The sequence below is a fragment of the Vulpes vulpes genome, chromosome 3, assembly GCF_048418805.1.
Source record: "Vulpes vulpes isolate BD-2025 chromosome 3, VulVul3, whole genome shotgun sequence".
In the NCBI taxonomy this organism is placed as follows: Eukaryota; Metazoa; Chordata; class Mammalia; order Carnivora; family Canidae; genus Vulpes; species Vulpes vulpes.
In genome coordinates this window covers 81,523,722-81,544,684 of record NC_132782.1, presented here as the reverse complement: position 1 = coordinate 81,544,684, position 20,963 = coordinate 81,523,722, and the positions used below count along the sequence as shown (strand labels likewise).

The window sequence follows — 20,963 nt, the reverse complement described above, 5'->3', positions numbered from 1 at the left end:
TCTTGGGGCAGTAGTCATTGTCAAACTGGGCGGTAAGGCTGGAACCATGGAGGTGACAGAAGATGGCGTGCTGGCTCCTCCAGGTCGGCAGGGACAAAGTGGGGTGCCCTCCTATTCTGTCATCTGTAGCGCCCATAATAAATGGTTTGATTTGGAGGCTGTAGATAGAAGATCTGGGGATCTTCGGGGATGCAGAACTGGAGGGCTCCTAGCATGGTGGCCAGGGAAACCAGAGTAGGAAGGATGCATGACAGCAAGGGGACAGGATGATCTGGGAAGGCCTCCCAGAGGATGGCAAGTGTGGGGAGGGGTGTTCTAGCAGGGAGGCTGGGCTCTCACTTGGCTGCTTGGAGTAAGAGGACCCTTGGGACTAGTAGCCAGGGGCAGACGGGAGAGGGGTCTTGTGTAGAAAGGGAGAGTGCTCTTCTCAGGATTCACAGGCATTTTGCATCATTTTCAGAGAAGGAAGGATAGGGACAGGCATACCTTGGAGGAACTGCTGGTTCCTTCGTTCAGTTCTAGACCACCACAATAACATGAATATCACAATAAAGCAGGGTCAAATGAAATTTTTATTTCCTAGCGCATATAAAAGTTATGTTTATGGGATCCCTGGGTGGCGCAGCGGTTTAGCGCCTGCCTTTGGCCCAGGGCGCGATCCTGGAGACCCGGGATCGAGTCCCACGTCGGGCTCCCGGTGCGTGGAGCCTGGTTCTCCCTCTGCCTATGTCTCTGCCTCTCTCTCTCTCTCTCTGTGTGACTATCATAAAAAAAAAAAAAGTTATGTTTATGCTGTGCTGTAGTCTGCTGAGGGTGCAATAGCATTATGTCTAGAAACAAATGTGTATACCTTAATTAAAAATACTTTATTGTTAAAAAATGCTAACCATCATCTGAGCTTTCAGCAAGTCATAATCTCTGATCACAGATCCCCGTAACACATATGATAACGATAAAAAAATTTGAAAGAAAAAAAATTGAAAGATTGCAACAATCACCAACATGTGACCAGAGACACAAAGTAAGCAAATGCTTTTGGGGAAATGATGCTAATACTTAACTTGCTTGATGCAGTCTTAGTTGCCACAGACTCTTCAATTTCTCTTTCTTTCTTTCTTTCTTTCTTTCTTTCTTTCTTTCTTTCTTTCTTTTTTTTTTTCTCATTAATTTCTAAAAGAAAAAAATGCAGTGTTTGTGAAACAGTAAAGCAAAGTGCAGTAAATCGAGGCACGTCTGTATCTGTCTCTGGCAAAAGAGATGGTTGTTGCAGCCCCCTACCTTTTCATTGTGGAAAGATCCTGTGCCTGTGTATTCTCATTCATATGACCCCGTCTGGGGAAGGGGAACCAGCCTCGGAGCTGCCATTCCAATGGAAACACCATGGGAGGGCCTGGCGGGAAGGATGGTAATGAGGAGCCTGCGCCCAGACCCCATCCCTGAACCCTGGACCCTGGGAAGTGAGGAGACGTTCATTTTGTCTAGACTGCCTCCCACTCTGCCTCCCATCCTCTCCTCCCCGCACAGATGTTGCCTCCATCATTCACCAGCTGTGACTAATCCTGAGTCCTTACCCCCTGCCCTGCAGCATTGACACACTCTCTTTATCAAGAGGGGTAACCCCCACCCCTCGATTCTCCTCCTGCCTCGCTGGCCGTTTTTTCTCAGTCTCCTTCCCCCATTCCTCTATTCCTGCCAGAATCATGGGCTTAGAAGGCATAGGGGGCCTGGAAGACCATCTTGTGTCAGCATTCCTTTGACAGCTGAACACCTGCCACCCAGACCAAGCATCAGTGTCCACCTGCCAAGGTCTCCTGTCTACTTATTGCTGAACTCGCTTTATCTTTATCTTTAAAGCCAGGTCTATTGAAATGTAATTTATATGCCATTAAAGTTTACCATTGTTGGTGTCTAGTTCGATGAGTTCCGACAGTCGCATGCAATTAGGTAACCTCCACACGACTGAGATTTAGGATGGGTCCATCATCCCCCACATTCCCTCATGCCCCTTTGTAGCCACCCCCTCCTCTACTCTCAGCCCCTAGCAACCAGCGACCTATTTTTTTAAAATGTTTTTTGGGTTTCTTTTCATTCTTCAAATTCTAACTTTTCCAGAATGTCCTATAAATGGAATCCTGCAGTTTGTGGCCCTTTGAGTTAAAATTCTGTCACTCGACATCATACTTTGAAGATTGACCCACGTTGTTAGTGTGAATCAATCCTTCGTTTCTTTTGATTGCCGAGTAGCTTCTTATGGCGTGGCTGTACCCCATCTTGTTCATTCACCCCCAAGTTGAAGGACATTGGTACTGTTTCCAGGTTGGAGGATGATGGACACAGAATGCTGCTTCTCTTAATTCTCACTGCTGGGTTGCACTGGAGCCCTGAGGTCCTCTACTTCCCAGGTGCTGAGAATTGAGGTATTTAAAGACCTTGGTGCCATTCCTTGCTCATCCCTGCTTCCTGCCACCCCTTGCTCTGATTTCTCTTCTTTCACCTGACCTTGTGTGGTTCTCCATCCTAGTTGGTTTGCTTTGCACCCACCCACATTATCAGTATTCCTCTTGAATGGGACACCGAGAGCAGCATGCCAGATCCGCTGCCCCAGAGGATGTCTGGCATGTGGTAGATTGCATCAGTACTCTCGAGTGCAGTCAAAAAGCCATGAAACCAAGGACTGGCTCTTGTATACTTCTGTTGAGATAGCTCAAAATGAAATTAGTTTCTTGAATTTTATGTTATGATAGTGGCCGCATCGTCTTGTTAACTCAGCAAACGTACTGGGAATTTACTGTCCGATCATGTACAGTTGGGCTCACCCATGGTCACACCCTTCTGCTATCACCCAGACGCATTTGCAGTTGCTCCAGACATTGCTTGGATCTGTCATTGTGCCTTCTGTATACTCTCACACTGGTAAACACGGGGGTGGACACAGGTCTGGGACACGGGTACACCTTACTCCAAGGTGATAGTAGTCAATAATCAGCACCTGCCAACATGGACAGCTGCCTGGAAGCTCTTCCAGCTAGCCCAGGGCCTGGCAAGCTTTTCCTGCAAAGGGCCAGATAGTAAACATTTTTGGATTTGTGACCAGATGCTTCCTCCTCCTCCTCCCTGCCTCCACTCCCCTTTAAAAATGCAAAAACCAACTTTAGCTCACAGGCCACATTCGACTGGCAGTCAGTGGTTTTCAACCCTGGTGTCCTAGTTTCTTGTCCTTGTCTATGAGATGTTATAAGAAACTTTGTTAGATGCCTCAATGCTGGAAATTCAGACACACACCCTGTCTACTTGATTTTTCTGAAATGTTGCCCTAGAGTCTAGAGGATGCATCACTTCTCTTGCTCCCTTCATCCCTTTTGTGTTACTCATCCAAGTCAGAAGCTCAACCTCACTCACTCCTGGGGGGCTCTCTGACAGTCTCCTGATTCATCTTGGGTTTTCCTTTTCATTGCTCTTTCTGCCTTTTTTCAGTTCAAAGATCTTCTGGATGGAAAAGACAGAGGTAGAATAGGAGTTTATTATCCACGGTGCACCACTGGCTGAAAACTGTGTGCCCATCCCTTCTAGTTCTTTTTGCTTTTCATGTGATAAGATAGCCCTTTTGGGTCCTCCACGTTCTCAGGGAGCTTCATCTCATTTTGGCTTTTGCTTTCTGAGTACCACTCATCAGGCTGTGCCACTCCTTAGATGTAGGCGATAAGTAGCTTATGCACCCATACTGGTTTCATTTTTCATAAAGCGTTGCTGAAATTGCACAGTCAGAGAAGAGGGAAGGAAAGAACAGGAAGAGGAAGAAGGATGGTCCTTATCTCCCTACAAACAATTAACTATTGGATAGCAGGGTCCATTTTCTTTCAGCTTGTGTTGTCCAGCAGCACTTAGGTCAGCACCCCACACCCACGCCAGGTGGTCCAGTTGTACAGATTGTCCATGCCAGTCTGTGCAGAAGGCCCAGCTGGGCTTGCAGAGTTCATAGTCTTACAGCCTAGGCAGTGGCCCTGCACTACCTCTGACAGGTGTTCCAAGTCATGATTCCTCAGCGTCTTCCACATTATCAAAAAAAAAAAAATCATCTTACACAAAACCTCAAATTTGCCATCTTATCCAATTTAAAGTGTATAATTGAGTAGCATTTAGTGCATTCGTGGTGTTATGCAACCATTATCACTATCTAAATTCAGAACGTTTTCATCACCCAACAGGAAACCCCATCCCCATTAGTCATTCCCTATCCCCCCTCTTCCCAGCCCCTGGCACCCACCATTCTTCCTTTGTTCTTCCTTGGGCTCTTCAGATTTGACCATTCTAGGTCTCCGATACACAGAATCAAACAATATGTATCCTTTTGTGTCCTGCCTAACATCACAGAGGATGATATCCTCCAGGTCCATCCATGTTATAGTGTGTGGTGGGGGTTCTTTCCCTTTAAAAGGCTGAAGTGAAGAGACCATGTCTTGTTTATCCATTGCTCCATGGATGAATACTTGGGTTGCTTTCACCAGTGTTCTCCACTTTGAGTACCACTTTCTGGCCTCATCGAGGTGTACTGAACCAGCCTGGCCACCCTCTTCCACCCAACACAAGCTTGTACACCTCGCCAGTTACAGAAGTGATTGACATTTTTTAAACTTCTCAAATTAAAAAAAAATATTTTATTTGTTTTAGAGAAAGGACAGTGGGGCAAGCAGAGGGAGAGAGAGAGAAAAAAGAATCTTAAGCCCCAACAGGGAGCTCAGTCTCATGACCCTGAGATCATGACCTGAGCCGTAATCAAGACTCGGATGCTTAACCCACTGAGCTACACAGGTGCCCCAACAAGATTTTTAACTGAAGAGCTGTGAGGGACTTGGAGGAGGGAGATAAGGCATCCTAGACAGGAGAGGGGAGTACACATGATAATGAGCACTGACAAGGATGTCTGCTTGGAGAGGACTGGGCAGACCAGGCGTTCTTGCATCAGCCCTTCTGAGCACCAGGCAGTGTGTACTCACTGAGGGGCACCAGAGGAGAATACAGCGCCTGCCCTGGTGGAGATCATTATTGGGTGGGGAAAGACCAAGCAAATCAACTAACAAAGGAATTTCAGGTTGTGATAAACCCTTAGCAGGAAGTAACCAGGTTGGTTGTGAGTCTGCCTTCAGCTCAGGTCATGATCCTAGGGTCCTGGGATCGTGTCCCACTTAAAAAAAGAGAGAGAGAGAGAGAGAGAAGATTTAAAAAGACTTGTGGGATACCAGCTGTGGGATACCGCAGCCAAGACCAGAGCAGTCTCAGTGCTGAAGGCACTTGCCCCGATCCCCACACATTCTCTTCCCAGTGTGGAGGGCCACATTTCCTCTTCTGTGCCTCAACTGTACTTCCCTCAGGCTCTTGTGACCTCAACTTGGTTCTGAACTCTGCCATCCTGGTCTAGGCTCAATGTCCCAGTCACGAACTTAAGCTGTGCCCAGCTTTACCAGGATGTGCCATGCGTCCCTAGAATCTTACCCTGTCCTTCCCTGTTGCCAGCCTCAGCCCTCCCTGGACAGGGCTGGCTGCTCAGAGGATCCCTTTCTGCCCTCTGCCTCAGCATCAGGTATGTGGAAAGAAGGTCCCCTCAGCCTTGTGTTGGCTGAACTGGGCTCGTGGAGGCTGTGGCAGGGACGCAGGCTGGTTGGGAGAAGGGCGATATGCCCAAGGGCAACTTGCAGGTGTTCGAAGGATCATTCCTCTGGTCTGTTACCTCAGACTTCCAAACCTGATGAGGGAAGCACACTGGAAGCTGTCCACAATTCCCAGCCCTCTGAGTGGGCAGTAGTCTCCTGGGGCCATTGGCAGTCGCCACCTGTGACTTTGCTCAGCCACCTGCGCTCCGCATGCTCTTTGCGTTTACTTTCTCTGCCTGCATTATTTCTTAAAAAAAAAAAAAAAAAGATTTTACTTATGTATTCGTGACAGACACAGAGGGAGGCAGAGACACAGGCAGAGGAAGAAGCACTCCCCATGGGGAGCCCAATGTGGGACTCGATCTCAGATCATGACCTGAACCAAAGGGGGATGCTCAACCCCTGAGCCACCCATTGCCCCCACTGCCTACGTTCTATCTCACTTTCTCCTCTTCCCTTCTGCCCCACCTGGTCTCACATTTCCCTCTGCATGGCCCTGGGCAGGGGCCCTTCCAGTCTCTTGCTTCAGGACCTGCCCCCCGATCCCCACACATTCTCTTCTGCCTGGCCCTGCTGTGGAACCTTTGCAAGCCAGCCTGAGCAAGAGGCCCCTGCCAGGCACTGTGTGTGTGACCAGGCAGTGCCTAGCTGACCCCCGCTGGCCGAGCCCAGGCCTGCTTCCTGTAGAAACAGGGCCCCACAGGTTTTCCATTGGCTGCATCCTGGCTGAGGCTGCCCTAAAGGAGCGGAGGATGGAGCAGAAGGAGGGGGAGGAGAGACTGGGAGAAAGTCACCCTTCCCGCAGTGCCTGCTGATAATTGGCTCTCCGGAACCAGCTTGGGACACAAGGGCCAGCTGGGCCAGGAAGCCGTGGACAATGCTGCTCTTTCAGGGGGGACTCTGCGTGGTCATAGGTCCTGTGTGACTCCAGGGAAATCTGGAGCACAGCCTGTTCTCAGAGGATGTTCTCTAACCTAGACCGGAGGTAAGAAATCGAGCCCCAACTTCCCACCCTCTGCCCAGTGGCAGGCATAGCCCGCTTCAGAACCTGATGACTTCCTTCAAGGACAGTCTGGGGAGGAGAGGAAGTGGAAATGTATTTTCTCAGGAAACCTTGAATCATCACGTACCTGGTGCTTTTTAGCGGGGGTGGGGGTGGGGTGGGGTGGAGCACTAGGAAGCAATCAATCCTTAATAATCTAATGATTTATTAAGACTCTGCACCTGCCTTAGTAGCTGTGGGCCTAAGGGCCCTGGTTGGAAGAAGACAGGTCTTGGCCCTCGGGATTAAATTAATCTCGCTGGGGAGGTGAGGCAACATACCAAGTGTCAAACACTAAGAGAAATTGAAATTAAAAAGAAAGTAGGAGGGATCCTTGGGTGGCGCAGCGGTTTGGCGCCTGCCTTTGGCCCAGGGCGCGATCCTGGAGACCCGGGATCGAATCCCACGTCGGGCTCCCGGTGCATGGAGCCTGCTTCTCCCTCTGCCTGTGTCTCTGCCTCTCTCTCTCTCTCTGTATGACTATCAAAAATAAATAATTAAAAAAAAAAAAGAAAAGAAAGTAGGAGGGGCCCCTGGGTGACTCAGTCAGTTGAACATATGACTCTTAGTTTTGGCTCAGGTCGTGATCTTGAGGTCATGGGCTTGAGCCCAGTGTCAGGCTTCCCATTCAGCTTAGAGTCTGCTTGAGATTTCTTTCATCTGCCCCTCCCCGTGCTCTCTCTCTCTTAAATAAAAAATTTCCAAAAACAAACAAAAACTAGGAAAGTGGAAATTATTGGCCAGAGTTTCTGGCCAGTCTACAGGATAAGGTTTGGTCTACCCTGGGAAGACAACTGGGATTTGGAATGTAGAAGGAAGTGAGCGCATGTAACGTGGGGTAGCATCTGAAACATAGAGTTTGACAAAAGCACAGGAAACTCGTCATAGCCGGGAACTTCTGCCATGGAAATGCCCCCAAGTCTGACATTCCGAGGGCCCTGAAGGACCCTGAAGGCTCTGAAGGACAGACTGCCTTTATGAGCCCAGAATGCGGAGGCTCAGCCCTGCCAACGAGCCCAATAAATCCCTGGCTCAGAATCGGGGTGGCCTGCCTACAGCCATGGGCTGGGCTCTCCTCTGGGGCACTTGTACATGGAGAAGCATTGGTCAGAAACTTGGAGCATGTCAGCTGCAGTAAAGTGGGAGCTCCTGTGAGCTGCCAGAGAAAGGTCTGGGGCAGTCCTCAACAGGGCAGGCAGGGTGTGCGGATGTCTCATAGCTGTTGGTTTGGGCAGAAACTTCAATCTGCGGCCTGTTGCCAGGCTAGGCCCTTTGTCAGTGTCCTGGACTCCCACTGGGGGCTGTGACTGTATCTGCACATGGAAATTATTCGATACTTTACTCAGGGCACTGGAGAGGTAACTCCTCACATCCAGGAGGATGGAAGGGCTTTTATATCAGGCCCTTTTCCTGCTCAAGAGCCTTCTATAGATCCTTAGTACCCATCAAGCCATCATTGATGGATATCCTGATATGCAAAGCCCTCCATCATCTGCAGGGCCTTTACAGAATCTAAAAAGAAGAAGGAACCTAAAAATCATCTAATCCAGCCTGAGTCCTTTCCATAGTAACCCTGAGGATAGGTTGCCATCCCTCTGCCTGTATACTTCTAATGGGGAATTCTCTCTTCACCAGATGGCTTTAAGTCCACCTTGTACTTCTACCCATTGGTCTAGGTTTGATCCTTGGAGTTATTCTTCCTTTCTACATGACCACCCTTCAGAATGTTGATATTCCTCTAAATTTTCCTCAGTTCCCAGGTTCATCCCAATCCAGGTTACTCTCTTCTAGAAGTGGTCAGTTTTTCACATAATGTATAAAGCCTCAAACCGAATAGTGTTTTACGCGTGAATTGATCCCACATTGAGAGTTGGAACCATCACCTCCCTCATTCTAAACACTATGCTCCTTTTAATACATCCAGAGCTCAGATTTGCATTTTGATCAAGCACATGAGAATGTTGCTTCTAATAAGTTAGCAGCAAAATAAAACACCTAACACATTTCACCAGTGCTGATTTAAGTCCTGTCTCCCCTGTGCCAGAGAGTTAGATCTAAATATAGGGAATCTCCTTTATACCTACTGGGTTGCATCTTGGGAAATTTAACCCATTTTTCCAATTGGTGGAAATCATCTGGATTCTGATTCTGTGCCGCCAGCATGGAGGGCCATGTCTAGTGTGGGGATTGCAACTCAAAGCCTGAGCTACAGAGCCACATGGTGGGGTCTGAGTCTCAGCTCAGTGCTTGCTGGTGGAGAGGCTTGGGCAATTTACTTAGTCTTTGTAAGCCCTGGTTTCCTTGTCTGTGAAATGGAGGTGGTTAATACTAATACTCACCTACTTGGAGAATATAGAATTAGAAGACTTTAATGAGATAATTCACACAAAATGCTTATTAGCATGGGGCCTGGCAGCAAGCACTCATTACCTGCCATTCTCTTAGTGATCATTACCACTGCTCATTGACTTCCTCTTTTAAAAAAAAATTTTTTTTAAGATTTATTTATTCATGAGAGAGAGAGGCAGAGACACAGGCAGAGGGAAAAGGAGGCTCCTCGCAGGGAGCCTGATGTGGGACTCGATCCCCGGACCTAGGATCACACCCTGAGCCAAAGGCAGATGCTCAACCACTGAGCCACCCAAGCACCCCCCCCCCCCCCAATTAGGCTATTTCTCGCCCAGAACCATCCTGGCCTCTTCCTCGGCTTACAGGGTCCTCTCCGCCTGAGACCTGCTGCCTCTGTTCCCCCACCTTTCTATACTCAAAACCTCTGCAGCATCTTTGATGCTTCCCTTGCAGTGTCCTCTGTACCCAGGAGCTCCTATTGGCCAATCCCATTGAAATTCACTTTAGAGGGGCACCTGGGTGGCTCAGTCGGTTAAATGTCCGACTCTTGATCTTGGTTCAGGTTGTTATCTCAGGGTCATGGGATCGAGCCCTGTGTTGGGGAAGTCTCAGGGTGGAGTCTGTTTGTCCCTCTCCCCCTGCTTGTCCTCCTTCTCTCTCAAAATAAAGAAATAAATAAAAATCTTAAGAAGAAAAAAAATTCATTTTAAGGCGCACCTTTTCTTGGACTCTGTATTTTCATTTCCATCATCTTGACTGAGGCTCTACTCTCCATTCTCTGTGGTCCCTAGCTTCCTCCTGCAGGCCCCTTCCTCTTCTCCTCTGGCCTACACATCCCTGCTGCCCCTCCACAACCCGCTCAGAAGCCCTCTCTGACTCCATATCCATCCCTTTGTCACCCTCTCTGACTCCATCCCCATCCCTCTCTTGCCTCCACTCTGCCCACCAGCTACACAGCCTGTTTGTTCCCAGCCATTCCTCACGCCCGGTGGCCTTGTCCTCTATGACTCCAACCTAGACCCAGCCCCCAAGCCCCCGAGCCTGCCAGCCCCTCCTCAGTCCAGAGCTGTCACGGAGGTTCAGGGCCAGGCTTTCAGGGATCCAGCTGACCAGGTTTGGAATCAAATAGTATAACCCTAGGAGGGTTGCTTAGCCTTCTTTTTTTTTTTTTTTTTTAAAAAAGATTTTATTTATTTATTTATTTATTTATTTATTTATTTATTTACTTATTTATTTTTGAGAAACTCAAAGAGAGGCAGAGACATAGGCAGAGGAGGGAGAAGTAGGCTCCCTGCAGGGAGCCCAATGCAGGACTCATTCCCAGGACCCTAGGATCATGACCTGAACCAAAGGCAGAGACACTCAACCTCTGAGGCACCCAGGCATCCAGATTGCTTGGCTTTCCTATGGAAGAATCTTAGATGACCCTGAGTCTGAATGAGGTGTATGTGAGAGAAGTAGGTAAGTTGCAGGGATAATCACAGCACCTGGGACAGGTCACCACCACCCTCTTCCCCTAAGGGGTCTTCCTGGAGTAGTAGCATGGTTTCCAGTGGCTTCCTCCTCCTGTCAATATCTAGAGCACAGAGCATTTTCAGCCAACACACAAACACATACAGGATCTGTAGTAACAAACCCATGATGTATTATTTAATGTAGTTTAGGGGAATTTTAAGGTGTTGAGTTTTCTCTCTTTTTTTTTCTTTTTTTTTTTTTTTAAGATTTTATTTATGTATTCGTGAGAGACACACAGAAAGAGACGGAGAAGCAGGCTCCATGTGAGGGAACCCAATGCGGAACTCAATTCCAGGACCCTGGGATCACAACCTGAGCCGAAGGCAGATGCTCAGCCACTGAGCCACCCAGGCGTTCCAGTTTTCTTATTTTTGTGAATAAGACTGCTAATGACCACAAGCTTGGGCAATGGGGTCATTAGTCAGTGTAAAGAAATATTTGTAAAAATAAATCTAAACCCTGGCCATGGGGATCCCTGGGTGGCGCAGCGGTTTGGCGCCTGCCTTTGGCCCAGGGCGCGATCCTGGAGACCCGGGATCGAATCCCACGTCGGGCTCCCGGTGTATGGAGCCTGCTTCTCCCTCTGCCTATGTCTCTGCCCCTCTCTCTCTCTCTCTCTCTCTCTGTGTGTGACTATCATAAATAAATAAAAATTTAAAATAAATAAATAAATAAATAAACCCTGGCCATCATGACTCCCCTCAAGGCCCTGAGATGATTTCTAGCATGTTTGGCTAACAAGGATTCCTCCTCTTCCTTGTAGCCCATACTACTGACTGCCTCTACCAAACCCCCTAGACCTTGACTACATCCAGTCCAGCACATTAGCACACCTGGGTCTGTTGTCATTTTACATTTTTATGCCCCTTATACTTCCATATGGAATCAGGCGGCCTTTTAAGGGCCCAGTAAATGTGGTGGCTTTGGCCAGAGGCCGTCTACAGCCAGGATCACTGCTCTGGAGCCAGGGAGAAACATAGCTTAAACCACTGTAACCCACCTGAGGGAGTCAATGAGGGGTGAGGGTGGGGAGAGTGACCTGGGATGGGCCTGGAGACAGAAGCTGAGAAATGAGGTCCAAGCAAGGATTAGTGAAGAGGAAGCTGGCACCAGGCCTCCCTGGGAGGGAGGGGAATAAACTTTGCACTTCTTTGTCACAGAATCTCACATGTGAGATTCCGCCTTGACTGGCCTTACCTCTGATGGGACAAGACCCTGTGTTACATAGAGGCTTTCTGGAGGCTGCCTTGACAAAACAGCACAAATAGAGTAGCTTAAAAAGAACAGAAGTAGGGCACCTGGGTAGCTCAGTGGTTGAGCGTCTGCTTTGGGCTTAGGTCGTGATCCCAGGATCCTGGGATCGAGTCTTGCATCAGGTTTCCCACTGGGAACCTGCTTCTCACTCTCCCTGTGTCTCTGCCTGTGTCTCTCATGAATAGATAAATAGAATCTTTAAAAAAAAAAAAAAGAACAGGGCAGCCCCGGTGGCCCAGTGGTTTAGCGCCGCCTTCAGTCCGGGGTGTAATCCTGGAGATCTGGGATCGAGTCCCATGTTGGGGTCCCTGCATGGAGACTGCTTCTCTCTCTCTCTCTCTCTCTCTCTCTCATAAATAAATAAATAAATAAATAAATAAATAAATAAATAAATAGATAGATAGATAGATAAAATCTATATATAAAAAAAAAGAACAGAAGTTTATTCTCCCCGTTTTAGAGGCTAGAAGTCCAACATCGAGGTGTCGGCAAGGCTGTCCTTCCCCTGAAGGCTCTAGGGAAGAATCCTCCCTTGCCTCTTCCTAAGCTTCTGGTGGTCGATGGCTTTCTTGGCATTCCTTGGTTTATAGGTGATTCACTCTAATCTCTGCCTCTGTCTTCACATCTGTGTCTTAACCCATGTGTCTGTGTGTCCCCGTGTCTTCCCGTGGTCATCTTCTAAGGGCAGCAGTCATACCAGATTTAGGACCCACCCTAATCCATTATGACGTCCTCTTAACTAATTACATCTACAAAGATCCTGCTTCCGACTAAGATCACATTGCTGGGTACTGGGGAGGTTTGGATGCAAACACATCTTTTTGGGGGGAGACACAATTCAACGCGCAACAGAGCTTGATGCTGTTGGAGAGTGGAAAGAAAAAAGCACTTGAAAAAGTAGACTTAAAGAACACAGTGCAGGGGCATCTGGTGGCTCAGTTGGTTAAGCGTCTGACTCTTGATTTCAGCTCAGGTCATCATCTCAGGGTCATGAGATCAAGCCCTACATCAGGTTTTTCACTCAGCAGTAATTGTGCTTGTCCCTCTCCTTCTTCCTCTGCCCCTCTCTGTTCTCTTTGTCTCTCTCTCTCTCTCAAATAAATGAAATAAAATCTTAAAAAAAAAAAACAGCCCAAAGTTATACAAACCAGATTTGAAAGAACATATCCTGATAAAGCCTAGAAATAACCTATTTTGTACAATATGTTTACATTTACATGTACATAGGTATGTATTTTTCCCAGATAAAGACTCAAACGTAAAAAAACTAACAAACACTTAGAAGACAATGTAGGAGTCTACCAGCATGATCCAGGAGCAGGAGAAGCTATCAAAGCTGAGGTGAGCATATGTAACCATGTAAGGCAGTTGAGAACCATGAGAGCATGTAAGGAAATACTCAAAACTCACTAGCAATCAGGGAAATACAAAATAAAGTCACAGCGAAACGTCACCATGACAAACAAAAAAGATGGTGACCGGGATGCTTTTGTACATTGCCAGTGGAAATGTACATTAATCATTTGATGATGTTAAGGAAGTATCCTTAAAATTTTAGATGCGATATAATGGTATTATGGTTAATTTGTAAATCATCTTTTTTTTTTTTTTTCTGCTTTAAAGGTTCATCCTGAACTATTTCCTCATAAAATGATGTAATGCCTGGGATTTTACTTAGATGATCCAGGAAGCAAGGTGGTTAGTAGCTGATGGTAGGAAGGAAGGGTCAGTACACTGACAGGCATAGGCCAAATCTAGACCACTGCCTAGTTTTGTATATAAAGTTTTATTGGACTGTAGCCATGCTCATTCTGCTACGTATTTGTTTAGTGTCTGTGAGGCTTCTTTTGTGTTCCAGCTTCTGCAGAATTGAGGACTTGCTTGGAGAACCATGTGGCCTGCAAAGCCTAAAATATTTACTAACTGACCCTTTACAGAAATGTTAGTGAACCATTGTCCATAAGGAAGCCAGTTTGGCTGCATGTTTGTAATGGTTGACTCTGAGGGCTGTGAGTGATGATTAGTCTTCAGTTTGTCTGTGTTTGGATCTTTCCATAATGAGAAGTTTAAAAAAAAAAACAACACAACACTTTAACTTAGTGTACCCCGCTTCTAGGAAATCTACCTGTTGGAAATGAAGGCATCAATTAATAAGGATACATGTATAAGGATGTTTACTAAAATGGTTACAGTGATTTAAAAAACCCCACAACAATGAAAAACCGATTGCCTACCTGTATGAGAATGTTTATATAAATCACACCAACCCATACGATGGAATATTATGCTGTCTTTTTAAAGAATGAGCTAGCGGGACACCTGGTTGGCTCAGCAATTGAGCGTCTGTCTTCTGCTCAGGATGTGATCCTGGGGTCCGGGATGAGTCCCACATGGGGCTCCCTGTGGGGAGCCTGCTTCTCCGTCTGCCTGTGCCTCTGCCTCTCTCTATGTGTGTGTCTCTCATGGATAAATAATTAAAATCTTTAATAATAATAATTAAAAATAAAGAATGAGCTAGAATTTTGCTATCCTGCTTAGAGAATTTTTCGTATTTTCAAGTGAGAAAAGTAGGATGTAGAAAAGTCTGTATTTGACGATTCCATTTCTCTAGAACAGTGGTGGAATTAACCCCTTCGGTAGGCAGAGAGGTGCATGTGCATGAGTGTGTATGATGCATAGCACATTAACATGGCTCTGGGTGGAATGCCATCTCTGGAAGAGGAGCACAGAAAAACAGAAAAAGGAAAGGACCTATATTTAAACAGCCTACATGTTATGATCCTGTTTATGTGTTTGTGTTAAGTTGTACTCCTATGTACACGTGCTTTGCTAAATTCCAAAGAGAGTTATGATTTTTAACACAACTGGAAGGGAGTGAATATTTTTAATGCGCTACACAAGTAAGGAAATTAAAGGGGGGGGGGGGATCCCTGGGTGGCTCAGCGGTTTAGTGCCTGCCTTTGGCCCATGGTCTGATCCTGAAGTCCTGGGATCGAGTCCCACATCAGGCTCCTGCATGGGGCCTGCTTCTCCCTCTGCCTGTGTCTGTCTGTCTCTGTGTCTCATGAATAAACAAATAAAATCTTTAAAAAATAAAAAATAAAGGGGATTTGGGTAGGGTTGGAAGGTGCCCAGGAGTGGGAAAACGAGAGATAAGAGTGACCTCTGCAGACCTGGGCCAGCTGGGGAAGACTCTGTGGAAGGTTCTAGCGGTGAGAGAGAGGGGTGGCTGGATGGCCTTTGGGCCACAGCCGCTCCCTGATCTCAGTGCCTCTTCCTCCTGCTCCCGGAGAAATAATGTTTCCCTGGGGGATGAAAAGCATCCCTTTGTGCAGGCTTTAATTGCCATGTTGTTGTGCCAAGTGAATGAGTGGCAGGCGGGCACAGCAGCTGGGCACAGCCAATGCCAGGCAGCAAAGCCCGCTGCCTTAGGACAGCTTGGGCCAGCTGGCCTGGGAGCTCTGCCCACCTCTGCCCCCCGCTAGAGGCCCTGTACCAGGACCTCCGGGACAGAGGGGTCCTCGGGGATCTGGGGAAGAGTCCTTACAGGGAGACAGAGGGGTGGGGTGCCTGGGAGGGTCTCAGACGTTCTAGAAGCTTATTCATCTCAGCCTCCTTTCCCTTCCCCCTCCCTCTTGTTTTTCAGACTGTCAGCATCAATAAGGCCATTAATACGCAGGAAGTGGCTGTAAAGGAAAAACATGCCAGAAATATCCTTTTGGATGTTGCTTGGGAAGACCAACCCCAAGGCGGGTCAAATTGTGGGGACTGAGGTCGGGGTGAGGTGTCCTTAGTCAGCTACAGGAAGGGGAACCCCCACATTGGCCAGGTCTCCAGTGGGGTTTGAGCAGCCTTGGCTGGCAGCAGCTGGCCTAGACCACAGCTCATCAGGGCAAAGGGACCAAAGCCACCTTCTCGCTCTGTTCTTTTGCTTCCCAAGGACCCTGATCCTCTTAGGACTTACCTTCCCAGAACTGCCACATCCGTACCTCTCTTTGACAGATTTCCCGGGGGCACAGGAGGGATTTTCATAAGTGTGGTCAAAGTACACCAGGTCCTGCACTTGGCGCATAGGGGCCACACAGCCCACCCCCTTGGGAACATGATCCTTTCCCCGATTCCGAGCTTGTAAACCAAACAAAGGTCTTGGCTGCCTTACTACCCAGGTTCGGGGGTTCAGCCATAGAAATGAGATCCACCTGTGAGCTGGTTCACCCAAAGTCAGCAGGGAAGAAGAACCTCAAAGCAGCTTAGGGAACTGGTAGCTTAGAGGTTTTCACCAACCTTCCCCCACCCTGCCCCCACACCAAGTTAGGCCCTGGGCAGCCACCCTCAGGGGGTGCAGCTTTGGAGGGAAGTGCAGCCTGCATCTAGCTCTGGGATCCCTTGGGATCTGCCCTTGAGCTATAGAATCCCCAGAGTTCCAAAGGCAAGGCTGCCAGGGGAGTGAAGCCATTATTTCTGTGTGTGCTGGGGCGGAGCAGGGTACAGCCCAGAGCCAGTGGGGGCTGGGCTTCTTTCTGGGATGAGCAGCTGCTGCTTGCCTGGGCTCATCACAGTGGCAGTGACACAGCCAGGTCAGAACAGCTCATGTTAAAGCCATCCCACCTCAGCTCCTGGAGAAGACCCTCTGGGTGAGATGGCCAAATAAGTCCCACACTGCCAGCATCATGCCTAGCGCATGGCAGGCCTTTGGGAAGCGTTGCTAACAGCATGTACTGTTCTTTCCTGGTGGGAAAGCAGCTTGTCTTTGGTGTGAAGATACTTTGGTTGTATTTTAGGGCTTTGCTAGAAGATGGGGACTCTAGAACGTCTCCCAGGAACCTCAGAAACCTGGCCCAACAGCGAACCTAGTTAGACCTTGCCCTTTTATCCCCAGAAAGGCACGGTCCCCTTGCTTTACCAAGTCAAGAAAAGCCTTCATTATAAGTGGCCCAGTTGACTTCCTCAGGGGGATTTACCCAGTCCTGATCCCTGTCTGCTAAGAATACTGATCAGTATTGAGATATAAAATAAGAGATGTGGTTTGTGAGAGGCCTATGCGCTGGATAGGGTCTGGCAGGGCCACCGTACACTCTTCCAGGGATACCTGGGGGTGTCAGAAGAGGCATCAGAAGGAGATTCTGGAATCCCACCTCTGTAGTAGCCTGGCTTGCTCTGGAGCTTCAAGTGGGTCCAGCAGGGCCTCCATGAGCCTTCATCCCCTTGTCTGTCATTTGAAAATTCTAGTTCTAACCGACTGTGAGTTTCTCTGCCTCACCAATTGAAGAGGCAGATAAATGTTGAAAACCTTAACTCCAAAAGTAGAGTTTTAAAGCCTAAAGATATCCCAAAACATTTACTCTTTGTTGATTTCCTTTTTGGAGACCATCAACTACCCTCAATGCCAGCTGAATAAGCGTTTGGAAGTCTGACATCAGAATTGCTGTTCACACAACCATTCCCCCACCGCCCCTGCCATGTGTCTACTCCCAGAGAACTAGGAACTGAGTCTTATTTATATATTTATTTATTTATTTATTTATTTATTTTTAATATCCCTGAGTATCTTTTATAGTGCCAGACACACAATGGGTGCCTTAAAATGCTTAGGAAATCAAAGGACAGAAAGGTCCCCTTGCCTCTTTCAAAGTCAGGGTGCCTGGCTAGCTTTGCACCTGCTCCAGCTTCTGTTTCAGTACACTGCTCTCAGTAGAGTAACCACAGTCTGCTGTGCGAGGTCAGCCCATGGGAGGGGTCAGGAGCTGTCCATTTCTCCTTTTGGCTTTCATCTAGCCCAAGGAGGCTAGTGCTTCAGGGGAGACTGTAGTTATTTCAGAAACCCCTCTAAGACCAAAAGCTGACATCAGCTTCCAGACCCAGAAGTCTGTGTTCTATTCTAGCTCGCCCGCCTCGAAATGCAAATATCATTCTGGGGAAGGAACTTGATGATACCTTCCAGCTCAGAAGCAAAACAACATGTGTTCTGGATGAGTCATAGAGTTTCTGACCCAAGGCAAGTCTTTCTGTCCTACATGGCACCCTGCATCTTACCTAAGCCTTGACAAAGAAGCCCGTCATTCTGGGAAAGACCTATCCTTCAAGTTGATGATGCCCAGTTACTGGGTATAAACAAACAGTTACAAAGGAAATGTGGACATCCTCTACACAGCCCAGAGGAACTCACTAATTACAGAGGCACTAACTTAAAATCACACGAGACCAGATGGAGTTTTATTACATGCAGAGCATGGCAGGGAGTCCGTGAGTGTGTTTGGAATCAGATCTCGGGTTGAAGTGGCCCCAGGATTCCACATACAGCCAGTGCAAGGTGTAGGGAGAAAGTTGAACTTCACCCTGAATGAGACCAGGAAGTCTTATAGAAGGGGTGGGGTGTAAGAGTCATTTTACGTTTTGGGAAAATGCTTCCAATTATGGAATGACTAGTCGTGGGGGTGAAAAGTACAACATCAGAAATATAGCCAGTGGTATTGAAATCGCGTCGTCTGGTGACAGACCATAGCTATGTGAGGTTGTCAAAGCACTGTCGGACACCTGAAATGAATGTACATTGGGTGCCAACTATACTTGAATAAAAAAAATAAATCATGGAAAAGAGCAGAATCCCTACATGGAGAGGAGTCAGAGGCTGCCTGGAAGAGGAGCCAAGGTGCCCCACCAAGGCCAGGGCCCCTGATGAGGAGCTGAAGCATGCCCTCACTTCTTAATATTGGATAAGAAAAAACTTTGAGACACATTTATGTGGTTTTTTTTTTTTTTTTTTTTTTTTATGTGTTGTTAAAAATGTGAGCTGTCATTCTTCACCTGAAGGCCCCCTCACACCCGCAGCAAACCCAGGGGTAGGACAGAGTCTGCCTCCCACAGCAAAGCTCTGATATCAACCAAACCATCTCCCCGGTAAAGGCAAACCAGGACCACTGCTGGCCCAGAGCACACTTGTATAAATTGGAAAACGGGGCAGCCCTGGTGGCACAGCAGTTTAGTGCCATCTTCGGCCCAGGACCTGATCCTGGAGACCCAGGATTGAGTCCCACATCGGGCTTCCTGCATGGAGCCTGCTTCTCCCTCTGCCTGTGTCTGTCTGTCTGTCTCTCTGTCTCTCTCTCTCTGTATCTCTCATGAATAAATGGATAAAATCTTTAAAAAAAATTGGCAAACACCTGTGCCTATGTTTTCCATGACCCTCCCTCACCATGCATCCTGGGCACCCACCATGAGAAAGGGGCACAGACCTTTTGGTCTGTTGTCAACCGGCTGCCCCTCTCTAGCAACGCTGTCCTCTGCTGGAAGTTCTGCCACGTGTTTCACAAACTTCTCCGAGATGGACACCCGAACGTGAGTTCCTGGGGCTACTGGGGATAGCCAGGGAGCCAGGGATCCATGTGGGGAAAATGGAATCGCCTGGGGTGAAAGGGGTGCTACCCACTCCCACATAGAGGGGGTAAGTGCCTCCTTCTCATGTCCTTTTGATTACTGGTTAGAGGCGGGCTTGTCTCTGGCTAGCCTGTCTGCCAAACCTAGCCCCATCTCACACCATCCCATGTCTCCTTGCCTTCTCTTCTCTCATCAGCTGTTCTCTTCCTTCTCCAGGTCCTGAAGGACTCCCTGAGATACAAAAATGAATTGAGTGACATGAGCAGGATGTGGGTGAGTTTGGAGATGCACCCGGGGGCCTCCTGTACCTGCTTCTCCTTCTCCAGAAGCCACAGAACAAGGACTGGGGAACGGAATGAATTCGTCTCTTTCAACTTTCTTAGTATTTCTCTATCTCATGAGCATCAGGGAGGGGTCAATGATGTTCCCCAGTAGTACCATGATATCTACAGTCTTACCTGGGGTCCCTGCAGCTAGAGGGAAGTTCTAGGGCCTGGGAATTTCTCCTGCCAATGGACCCTCACATCGTAACATTCTCTAGGCATTGGGATCACTCAGCAGTGACTTTGCCACAGTTCCTGCGTCTGTCTCTCCTTCTGCAGTCCCGTGTGGGTCACAATACCTTGAGAACTAACATTCCTGATTCTTAATGCCAGTACCTTTTCTTCCCCTTCTTTCCTGAGAATTTAGGGATTCTCAGTGCCTTAGGCTGGGGTGAGAAGGTAGGTGGTGGCTTCAGAATAAACTGAAAAAGAAGGTTTTTATACATATGCCAGAACTCCTCTAGATTCTATTGTCCAAAGAGTATGTGTATGGATGGCACATAATTTACATTTTGAAGACTATCCTGTGTTGATTGTGATACGTCTCTTTGCCCCTACTGATTGAGAGTTCTGGCCCTTTCCTTCAAATTCTTTCCTGTATATGTCTGCACTCACAGAATGTCAGCAATTATGTCATCCAGTCCACCCATTGGTAATGAGAATACAGGCCCTGAGAGGGAAGTAGGTTTTCCTACATCACAGGCTGGTTGGTCTGAACAAAGTTGAGACCAAACATGCTCCCCCAAACCTCCCAGGTGCATGCTGGAGAGCTTTCTATTATATCTCTAAACATGGAAAGCTTGGGTGTTCTTTTTTGTTGGAATTTGTATCTTTTTCCACTCTTTTACTTTTGACTTTTCTATATTCTGTGTCCTAGAAAAGTCCCTTATAAATAGCATTTAGTTGGATTTTGTTGTTGCTTTTTTCAAGATGACAATCTTGGTCTTTTAGCTGCACATTTACCCCATTTATATTTATTGTAATGCAAGAATTTTTTAGATTTATATCTTCCATCTTAGTTTGTGCTTTCTATTTGCCCCTTCTTTCTTTCTATTCATTTCTTGTCTTCTTTGGATTGACTGGGTTTTTTTTTTTTTTTCATTCCATTCTCCCCTTATTACTAGTTAGGAGGTTTTTTTTAAAACTCTGATTTTTTACTTTTATATGTTATCCAGTAATTACAAAATGTATATTTAGTTTATGAAAACCTAAAATTCTTATCTTTAACTATTTCCTCTATGACACAAAGACCTTAGAATATTTTCATCCATGCCCTCCCTCTAAACTTGTCTGTTATTGTTGTCATGTATTTTAATTTTGGTTTTATTTTGTTTTTTTTTTAGACTCTATATAAGATATTTTAATTTAATTATTTTATTCTGTGCTCTTTCTTTCTTTATATCTCCATTCTAACATCTGAGATCCCTTTTTTGCTTCCTGAATTATTTTCTTTAGTGA

General features: G+C 47.1%; 1 protein-coding gene across 3 annotated transcripts in view; it reads left to right on the top strand.

The window, feature by feature from the left end:
- HIP1 (huntingtin interacting protein 1) overlaps positions 1 to 20,963 on the top strand; it is a 158,736-nt gene that overhangs the window by 90,525 nt on the left and 47,248 nt on the right. For 2 of the 3 annotated variants that reach the window (XM_072752938.1, XM_072752939.1), the window contains exons 2-4: positions 15,455 to 15,518; positions 19,001 to 19,143; positions 19,399 to 19,455. In XM_072752938.1, the coding sequence (XP_072609039.1) occupies positions 15,455 to 15,518; positions 19,001 to 19,143; positions 19,399 to 19,455 (264 nt within the window). Of the gene's footprint in view, positions 1 to 6,333; positions 6,634 to 15,454; positions 15,519 to 19,000; positions 19,144 to 19,398; positions 19,456 to 20,963 lie in introns of those variants that run through there. The other variant, XM_072752940.1, reaches the window with a different exon arrangement.